Raw genomic sequence first — 10604 nt, forward strand, 5'->3', positions numbered from 1 at the left:
CCAGGAGCTGCCTTGGGTGTCCATGTCCCAGACAGAGAAACTGAGTCTTAGCAGAGGGGAGGAGAGGCTGCAAGTGCCTCAGTTTCCCCAAGGGGACCTCAGGATACTGTCTTTAAAGTGGGGCAGGGTGTGTTGCCTGCGGACCACAGCCTAACCGCCCCCCAGCCGAACCGGAGCTCAGCGGCAGGTGCAGCAAAGGCCACCCCCAAGCCCAGGTGGTGGGGAGCCCCTGGCTCTGGCTCCGTGCCCCAGGAAACCGCGAGCCAGCGCTGAGCCAGTGCTGCCCTTAACCAACACTCTGCGGGCCACCAGCGGTGGACACGGTCCCTGTCCTGGGAAGGCGGCATCAGCAGCAAGAACAAAGACCAACCCTAACCCCCCTGTGCCCCGCCTCTGCCTTCAGATCACTGCTGTTAACTCAGCACTCAGGGCTCCATCTTCTCCCAGCATTTTGAGATCCCCTAAACGAGATCACCCTCTCCCACCTAGATGGCGCCTGGACCCTCAGGCCTTTGTCCCTCCCCTGCTGCCCCGCCTGGATTCCCCGGTGGCCGCAGCCTCCACCGCCCCCGCCCAGCAGGGGTCTTCCCAGTCCTACCGGGGCCAGCCCAGGCCCTGCGCTCCCGCTGCTCCCTGCTCCTCACTCTGCACTCATCACCCCTGGACCTCATGAGGCAGGCAGCCAACCGGGGCTTCAGGGGGCCTTCTGCTCCAGCGGGTGACCTCCCCTCCCCCAGCAGGCCCCGAACTTGCCGGAGCTGGGAAGGCTACAACTCTCCCCATGCAGCCCCACCCCCCTCACTGTCTGCTTGTTTAACCTTCCCGCCCAGTTTTGACCCCTCACCCCGCCAGGAGCTGCCTGTGGGGTGGAGGTGGGACCACGAGTGACAAGACTGTCCCCTCTGCAGTCGCCGTAGATGGAGGCACAGGCCCCGGGTGGGAGGCCTAGCTGCACCCCAGGCCCTGGGCAAGCTCCCCAGCTCCACATCTCTCCGGGAACTGAGACGCCCTCCTCTCCAGCTGCTGGGGCTACACAATTCCGCAGAAAAATGCAAATGCAAATGACTAAGCATCCTGACTTTCAAGGCGGTGACAAGGAAGAAGGGCCCTTCAGCAGGAAGCAGAGCCCTGTGTGAGTGTAGGGGTCCCCATAAGCCCCAGAAACCATCCCTGCCTCCAGCCCAAGCCCCACTGGACCTCTCCCAAGCCCCGCCCTGCACCAAGTGCTCCGTGGTCCACCATCCTGGGGGCTCTGGGTGGCGGCGGGTCAGTCCCTGCAAGACAGCCCCCCAGGTGGCCTGTGGGCTGGCGTCTTTGCCTGCGCTGGAGACCCCGGAGGAGCACCGGCTGGGCTGGGCCAAGGGCAGGGACGCTGGGTGCCTGCAGAGCCTCCAAGACCTCCCCCCAAAGCCCTTCCGCCACCTGTTTCCCCATAATCCCTTCAGCTGGGAGGCCACCACGGGCATGTGTCCCCTATCAAGGCTGCCGTGGGGTCTCTCCCAGCCAGAGCTGAGCCCAGCCCAACCTTTCCAGAAGTGTGGGTGCAGCTGAACCCAGGCTGGGAAGTGTGGGCTTAAGAGAGGACCCAGTACGCACAGGAAGTGGGGTCCTAGGTGAGGCAGGGGGCCCAGAGGCTGCGAGGCATAGCCTTCTGGAGCACCGGGCAGCTCCATGCCCAGCCTGCCTGCACCCAGACCTGGGGGCCCCTGGGCGGCAGAAGGTGCCTCGGGAGGGGTCTGCCAAGCCAGATTCGAAGGCGGATTCCCTGTGAACGCGGAGGTGGGGCGAGGCTGAGCTCCAGGGGCTGTCCATGGCCAGCACCCCTTTCCAGGCCCTGGGGAGACCAATACAGCTGTTCACCAGTGCATAGGCTCTGTTTTTTTTTTTTTTTAAAGCAAACATTGCTCTATGTTCCTCTATTTTCCAGATGGGAGCCCTATGATTAACAGAAACATTCGGACTGAGTCCACCGCACTGTGCGTTTCTGGGTACTTCTCTCCTGAGCTAGGAGTTTGCGGCTTTGGACAAGGAGGGAAATAATGTGCCTCCAGGCGTGGTATGCTGGGAGTGCCGAGGCGCGGGAAGCACGTGGTCCCGGGGCAGCCCTGCTTTGCGAACCTCACACACGGACTTTCCCTGTTTTAGCCTCAAGAGACTGCTTGCGGTCATTCGGTCCTTTGGGGACCAGGGAAGGAGGCGCAGAGGAGCTGGCTAACACCCCGGACCTCTTGCTGATGCTGGGCGCTGGCTGTGCTGGCCTGACATCGTGGCCCCGGCACCCAGGCAGCCTCCGCGGACACCCACAGCCAGGCCCCTCAACCACCCGGCAGGAGATCAGTTCCTTCTCCCTGTGGACAACCTGCCGGGAGAAAGCCTGGAGGTGGCTGAGGCCTGACTGTGCCCTGCCCTGCCCTGCCCTGCCCGACCCCTGCCCTACCTTGCCTGCGCCTGTCCCAGGGCCCTCAGAGCCCAGGGGTTCTGCTCCCGCCTGGAGGGGCTTCTGTTCTCCCGTCTGGGGACCGAGCCGCACACAGGCAGGGAAGTGACCCAACCCCAGCTCAGCAGGAGAAGCTGGGGTAAGAAGGCCCCTTGGGGCCTCGGTTTCCCTATCTGTAAAGGGGAGGTTGGGTGGGACTGTTGCTTGTCTCTCCAGCTTGGGTGGGGGCAGGTGGTACCAGGGCTGCAGGATGAAGCCGACCTTAACCTGGACATATTTTCAGAGTCCCCTCCTGGGAAAGGGCACATGGGTGGGGTGAACCTTCGCAACACTGACTCTTCCATACCCCACACCTTCCCAACGGATGTGGATGCTGGAAAGGCTTTTGGGCTCCTGGCAGTTCCAGGAACTTAGGGGGTTTGGTGGGTATGTGTCAGCACTGACAGGGCCCTGGCGCTTTCCCAGCTCAGCTCAGCCTTCCTGGGTCCTAGAGTCCAAGGTCCAGCCCGATGCCCCCTCCCAGCCTCCAGGAGCCTGCAAAAAAGCTGAGTCTGCACTGGGGACCAGACCCTGACTTGGCTTCCCTGGCCTCCAGCTGGGCTGTGGGAGGGTTGATGGGACAAGAACCCAGGCCCCAGCCTGGACGGAGCCTGAGCTGCACCGACACAGGGCTCCCCATCCCTGACCTTGCACCTGGTCTTGGGGACCTGTGGGATGAGGCAGCGCCCAAGATAAGCCGTCCTTTCCCCACTCCACACGGGGAGGTGGGATGGGGTGGGGGTTGGGGGGGATGCTTCTGCAAACCTGCCGCGTTCTCTCAATAGCCAGGTGCAGTAAAGGGTCGGCTCCCTCGTTTGTTCATTGATCAGGAAATGGAGGCGCAGAGAGGTTAGGGAACTCCCTAAGGCCACACAGCAGCAGGAAGCAATGAATTGGAATCGGGACACTGACTGCCTTCTGGCACCCAGCCTCTGCACATGTGCGCACGCGCCCACTCCCACCATCGGGGGTGAACACCCCAATCGGAGGTGCAGGGCAGAGAGCCCGACCCAGAAGATGCGAATACAAATCCATTTCCTTCAAGCGCCATTGATTTCACTTCAAGAGCTCCTGCATTATGCAAGACTTGGGGCTCTGAAGGGCAGCTGATTTAAATGGAAATAAGTCCGGGAAAAACAAATCAACGGGCCCGCCCCAGTCAATTCACTGAAAAGCACAGGCAGGCTCTGAGTTGGGCGGACGGAACAGGACCAATTTAAAGAAGACTTGGCAGAGCTGTTAACCCTTCTCCCGGGGGTCTCTCCGCTTGGGAAGATGTCTCCAGAATCACTGGGTCCTCCATGAGATCACTTCCCATTCTGCCGGCAAATGGGTGTTACCAGGGAAACCTGGAGGGGTTTAACCCTCCCCCCCCCAAGGAGTCTGGTTTTTTTCAACTGAGCAGTTTTTGGGATTATTCACCCAGAGGGGTTTGGAATCTCCGACAGCAATTTCCAAACAGCTCCATATTCCCAGCAAAAAGCTACACACGTGTCCTCCCCCCCGCCCCCCTTCCAAGAATCTTGACTGTGCGCCTGGGGTGTGCCAATCACCGTCTGGTTTCCGGAGCAAGCCAGCGAGCCAGCAAGCAGTGCCTGCCTGCGTGGAAGTCGTGGCCTGGAGATCACACCTCGGTGTGTGGGGCAACTCACGGTCTTCATTTAAGAGAAGCAGAGCCAAGCTCTAGAGAGGTGAAGTGATTTTCCCAAGGTCGCCCAGCAAATGGGTTCCTTCACCTGGCCCCAAGCGCTCCCCACCAAGCCCCCCTCTCCAGCTCCTCTGCCAAGCCCCTCCCTGCGGCTACGCTGACCCACACCTCTGTGTCTCTGCTGGTACCATCTCTGCCTCGCCTGCCCTACTGGCCACCCTAGAAAGCCCGCTCATCGTTGGAAGTATCTCTCAACATCACTGAGAGCCTGCCCGTCCCTCTGTGCAGGGAGCGTCTCCACTCCCTTGGGCCATGTCTGCCTCTCCTGCTCATCCCATCCTGGTCTTTGTCCCCAGGGATCCATGCCCTCCCCCACTTTCCTGCCCACCCCCCAGAACCCAGGCAAGGGGCCTCTGTTTTCAGTGTAGGCTGGTGGAGCAAATGCACGAACGGCCTCTCAAGCAGGAAGGGAGAGGTGAGCGATGATAAGGAAGAGGACGTGTGTCTAGTGAGTTGGGGACCAGGATGACAGGAGTGCACCTGGCCTTAAGTCTTGGGAAGAATTATAGTGAGAGGGTGTCCTGGATGCCTGAGGCAGGCAGGTGTACAGTAGGGAGCCAGAAGGAGGACATTCTCCCCAGTCCACATCATCCCAACCCGTGGTTTTAATTACATTCTGGCACTTTCCAGCACCCCTTAGGAGCTAAAAGCCCTTTGGTTTGTATCTGCTGATCAAACGTGGGAGGAAACTCAGAAAAAAACAGCATCCATATTGCTGTTGGAGCGTATGTTTGGCTCTAGATTTGAGATTAGCCTAATATTTGTCTAAAGCTAACAGCAGTATATTTTTCCTGTCTGGGATTGTGTTAATGATATTTAAGAAAACGTGTCTTTTGACGGAGGTAAAACCGTTCCCTGCGTAAAGATCGTGCTTGCTCAGAGTGATTTTATTTTCATATGCTATTTTTTTTTTTGAGGAAACAGAGACATCTGGGTACTGTTTATCATTTTTTTATACTTTAAAAATACGTGCGCGGCCACCTCCAGAGCCAATGAACTGTGAGGAGCAGGTAAACAGGTCCCTTGAGAGCTGTTGGTACCTGTCTCATCACAGGCCCTGGAAACCCAGAGTTTAATGGCTCAGTTTCTGAGGGTGACAGGTGAGCCCCTGCCTGCTGACAGGTAGTGGGTGCGGTGGGGGGGACCCAGGTCCCCTCTCTGTTTGGATTTTACTCACTAAGCCTATGGTGAGTGTTGCTGGTCTGGGCTGGAAGGGCCTGGCTCTTGTCCCGGACAGACGGAGAGCTGGAGGTCCGTCTTCGGGGAAGTCTGCCGCAGGAAAGGTGTGTGCGTGCCCAGCCTTACTGAAGCTTGCCAACCGACAGAGAAATTGTCGCTTGCCCAAAGCACTGGCTCTTGGAAATCCCCATCCTGTTCAGAGACGAGGGGAAGGGGAGGCCAGTCTGACTGCAGCCAGACCTCGTCCCCCTGCGCTGGGCTCAGAGGTGTCGCCCCTGCAGTGGGCCTCAGGTTGCTGGGCCCTGGGACAGAGCCTCCAGCACCGGAGGGATGGGCCCTGTGCTGGAACCAGAGAACTGGGAAGTGAGCAGCAAGTCCCTGGTGGGCTCCAGGAGGAATATTCGAATATTCGCAGCTGAGCTATGGTGGCCTCCAGCTCCTGGTCCCATGGGCCCCCTGAAGACCCTAGTCTCCCGAGAGACGTGCTCTGTGGAACAGGGGTCCTGCTCGGCTCCCTGGGAAAAGGATCCTGTGACTACTCAGGTGTCCCTTCCCCCAGACCTCTGATTACTGCTGGAGACCCTCTTTGCAAAGGGCCTTTCTGGAGTGAAGGCTATGCCTTCGCTTCCCAAACTCCAGGCCACAGATAGCCCCCAGCCCTCATCACTTCCCCCAGGCAGGGTCCCCTCCAGGCAGACACTCCATTTGGTTTTCACAGGGAGAACTTCCTGGAAAGAACAGTTAACCAGGCATCAGAGACCTGGAAAGGCAAACAGAGACCCTAAGAGGTCAGGAGACAGCCACCTGCACCCCCAGGGCTGGGACAAGGACTCCAAGAGGGGGGAGGGATTTAAACACAGCAGCCAGACAGGGACTTAGACCTGGGAGGGGGTGCAGCCACACTGGTGTCTGAGGGGCCAGGAGACTGCCCCTGGGGGGAGGGGGGACCCAAAACCAAGCTCAGGGGCTGCAGGGGAAAAACTGCCCAGCAACTTCCCTGACTTCCAGCTCCCAGGGCTTCTCCTGCTCCTGGCCCCATCTCCACCTCTGTCTTCACATGCCCCCCACAACGCCCGTGTTTCTTCGCGTCCGAAGTTGCCTTTTTTACTCGCACAAGGACACCAGCCAATGGGAATAGGGCCCACCTTACTCCTGGATGACCTCATGTGGAGATCTGGAACATAATCACACCTGCAAAGGCCCTTTTCCCAATAAGGTCACATTCACAGGTCCCAGGGGTTAGGACACAGACCCATCTCTTTTAGGGTCACGGGAGACCCATGGGAGCACAAAGGGACCAATGCACGAGGCTGTCGTCCTTGAGACCCATCCCAGAAGTCCCGTCTGCTCCCCTCCTTCCCACTCACCTTAGCCACACCTGTCCTTCCTCTTTAGAACCTTGCACGTGGTCACCTGCGATGGATCCAGTCATTCACCCGTCCACCCACTCGCGCGGCCGCTCACCCTCCACGTTCCCGAGCGTGGTCTCTGGGCCCAGCCCCCAGCCGCTGCTAGCAGCCACCAGGGAACCAGGAGCCGTGAGGCCGCGTGGCCTTTGGAGTGCCTGCTCGTGCAGCATCACTGGCAACCGTGGCTGTGGCTGCCTCAGACAGAACCCGTGGCCTCTGGCCCACCCCCTCCCACCGCCTCGGCTGCCAGCATTCAGCTTCTCCAGGCTTCTGCTCCTTTTCCGTGATGGGCTGGTAATGCCGGCCCTCCTGGCTGTTAGGAGGGTTACTGAGCTTTGGGGGTGGTCGTGGCTGTGTTGGGTGCCCAACAGGTGACACACCCACGGCTCCCTGCCTGCCAGTGCCTGATGCTCCGAACATCCCCAGGCTCCAGGCCAGGCTCCGTGGGAACCTGGGCCAGAGAAGGGGGCGGAGGCTGGGCTGGGCGATGGAGCCTGACCGCTCTTTCTCGCACCTGAGGGCAGAAGTCAGACCCCGGGGCTTCTTGTCTCAACTCCAAAAGGCTGGTCTGCAACCATTTTGGCACTAAGCACCCCTCCCACCTCGAGGCTGCTCCGGAGGGACCTCACCTCCCCAGGGAACCAGTCGCAGCCATTCAGAAACAAATAGCCCAGGAGAGAAATCCTTGGCGTCCCAGGGCGTTGGATCGGTGGGAGCGGTGCCCAGTCACGGAGCCCAGGGGCCAGGCGGGGGCGGTGGGTGCGGCTGAGGCTGGGCTGGCCCTGAGGCAGGCTGGGGTCCCACCCCGCCCAGTGACCTCCCAGCAAGGGCTGCAAGGGTCTGAGGCAGGGGCGGGCTCCCTGCCCAGCTCCCCAGCTTTCTTTCCTTCAGGCCCCTGGCGGGCCGCTGATGGACGGCTACCTAATCTGTCCTGAATGGAGCAGAGAGGACCCAGCAGCCCGTGAAGAGTCCTTATCCGCACCCCTCCTCCCCACCCTCTCCAGAGTTTGCTTTACAAATTAGAGAAGGGCACTGAGGTCACATCCGAGAAGCCAGCTTGGGGTCAGAGCAACCCGTGGGAGAGGGCCATGGGGCTCTGTTCCTGGTGGGCTGGCCCCGAGCCAGCTGGGACCCAATCCTTGCAGACGAAAGGCAGAAAAGAAGGGGCTTATTGCTGCCAGGCCTGGCAGGGCGAGGGGACCCACAGGTAGCATCCATGTAGCCCTGCAACAGTCCTGCAGCCCTGAGAGCAGAGTGTGTGCTGGCCCCAGCTGGGGGTGCCGACAGGGCTGGGGGTGCAGACTGGGTCTGGGGCGGGTCTTGTGCAGGACGGAGGGCAGGCCCGTTGACCCGCACAGCGCAGCCACCTCAACCACAGGAGGACCCACGGGGTGGCACTGTGGTACGGGCTCCGTGCTGCAGGATTGGAAATTGTCGGCCCACCGTGTCCTGCCGCCCTGGCCAACATTCTCCTCCAGAGCTGGCCTGCTCTTCCCGTCTGGAGGAGCTCTTCTCTTCAATCTGGCCCAGCCACTGACTTGGACTCACAGAAATGGCGTGAGGACCTTGTAGGAGCTCTGAGGGCTTGTCCCTTCTGCTGGGGACTTCTTGGTGGACACGGGAAGGAGCCCTAGCTCGCCCTCCAGCAGGTGAGAAGCCACGCCGAGACCAAGGTGCAGCCACTTTAAGGATCACACCCCACCTGCACGGGAGGCCGTCCTGGGCCGTCCAGCCCAGGGCCCAGCTGCGTGAGCGGGCCCGGGGACACCTGCAGCAGAACTGCCCAGCTGAGCCCACAGAACCACGGGCTAGTGAATGACCACCGTCTCATGCCACCACGGTTACCGTGGCTTCCTGCAACAATTAATTATGAATAGGCTTTGCCTCTTGGTACCGAAGGCTGGGGAAAGTTGTGCCCCTGTTCACAGGGCTCAAGGAGCCCTTTGTCCTGGAAGGAAATATCTTGGGTTGACCAGAATTCATAGACTGAAATCCTCACCCCCAAATCTCACAATGTGACCTTATTTGGAAATAGGATCTTTAGAGATGTAATTAGTTAAAAGGAGACCACACTGGAGCATGCTAATCCGATAGGACAGGTGTTCTTGTAAAAGGGACTCGGGACACACACGGGGAGAACGCTGTGTGAGGACAAAGGTGGGGCCCAGCTGAGGTCATGAGCGGGACGGATGCAGGGGGCCGCAGATTTCCCCAGAGGCCCGGCAGCCAGGGCAGAGGCTGGAACAGGGTCCCCCTCCTGGCCTCAGAAGGACCCTGCCTGCCCATACCTTGACCTTGGACTCCTGGCCTCCAGCTCCGCGGGGCAGTAAACTTCTGTTATACGAGCACTGGTACCGGAATACCTTTAAAGGGACGCCCGTTCAAGACCCAGCCGCGCCGGGGGCTGGTTGGGGGTGCCAGCTGTCTTGAGGCAAGAGCAGGAGAGGATTTCCTACTGCAGCATAATCGTGGGGGAGTCATTTTGAGAAGCGGTTTCCTTGCCGACTGCCCAGTATCGGAGGAAGATACACCTTCAAACGCACTGCTGAATTTCCAGCAAAATCGAGTATGTATTTACCCTGTCACTCCGCAAGGCCACTGCTCCAAAGCTAGATGGGCGACATTACACAGTGACTTCTGTTCACGGCTGCTGGTTACAGGACACGTCCTTGCTGCCTCTGCGCGGCGACGGGCGACGGTCCTCCTGCGTCCACTGAGGTTTTACATCTTTGGTAGGAAAAGCACAGGAGTGATGCTGTTACCGTCCTCACTGCGTCTGACCACGTGGCTCCCACCCGTGATCTGTCCCATTCCTGGTGACGGTACCTTTGATCGCTTGATTGAGGTGTCCCCACTGCAAAGTTCTCCTTTTCTCCCGGAAATCAGTAAGTATTTAGTAGGGAGGGGCACTGAGATGGAGGAAATACCCCGCTCTCCGTTCTCCGTCATGCTCACAGTTAGCAGCTCCTTAATTTATAACAGGAGGGCCCACAGATTCCTGTTTTATTCAGTAGGTTACACTCGATCACGAACGGTACTGACTCATGCATAAATTACCCTGTCCCCGGCCAGTGGGGGCTCTGCCGGGGTGCTGGCCGTGTCGGCCGGACGAGTCCCTGCACGGAGCGTCTCCTTACTCTCCAAGGCAGCAGGACGGCCCAGGTTCAGCTGGTTCTCCCCGACCCGGTCCCGCATCAGCCCCTTCTCCCAGGATCCTAGTTCCTGTGAACGGAGAACGGGAATTCGAAGCCAGAGTGGGGTCGTTCCTGCGCCAGGGCTTCTCGGTGAGCCACGTGGGGAGGGCACGTGGATGCCTCTCGCGCACATGCACACGCACGCACGTGCACGTGCACACACGTACACACACGCACACGTGCGCACACGCCCGCCCGCACACACACATATGCGCACGCGCGCTCACATCAACATGCATCGCCATCTCTCCGTACACCCCAAACCGTGACTTTGCACCTGTGATCCCGGTACAAATCCGACGCTCCAGGCGTTGCTCCTGTTTGCTGCCTCTGTCTGCTTCCGTAAGTCCCACCAGTGACCGTGGAACCCTGCGTTTTCTTATCCTCGGCGTGTTGACCGAAGCAATCGTTCCCTTGAATGCCAGCCTCTCTGCCTCCTACCGCACGTCCCTCCTGCACGCCCCACACCGCCACGCCCACGGAGGATGCCTCTGACCACCCTTCTGGGCTCGGAGAGCCGGAGCTGCCCCCTCGTCCCACCGGAGCAGTGCGCTATGCTGGGCCTTGTGGCACCGCCCCTGTTGCCCTCCTCACCCCTCCAGGCCCCTGACCCTGCTCACTCCTGCAGGGGCCCCTTT

The 10604-nt window shown here is 59.9% G+C and overlaps 1 protein-coding gene across 1 annotated transcript in view; it reads right to left on the reverse strand.

The window, feature by feature from the left end:
- HMX1 (H6 family homeobox 1) overlaps nucleotides 1–10211 on the reverse strand; it is a 31885-nt gene extending 21674 nt beyond the window's left edge. Inside the window, 2 exon segments of the mRNA XM_034670984.1 lie at nucleotides 9830–9994; nucleotides 10194–10211. Of these exon segments, the coding sequence (XP_034526875.1) occupies nucleotides 9830–9994; nucleotides 10194–10211 (183 nt within the window).
- Between the last annotated feature and the right edge of the window lie 393 nt (nucleotides 10212–10604).

This window comes from Ailuropoda melanoleuca, chromosome 11, assembly GCF_002007445.2.
Source record: "Ailuropoda melanoleuca isolate Jingjing chromosome 11, ASM200744v2, whole genome shotgun sequence".
NCBI classification, from domain to species: domain Eukaryota; kingdom Metazoa; phylum Chordata; class Mammalia; order Carnivora; family Ursidae; genus Ailuropoda; species Ailuropoda melanoleuca.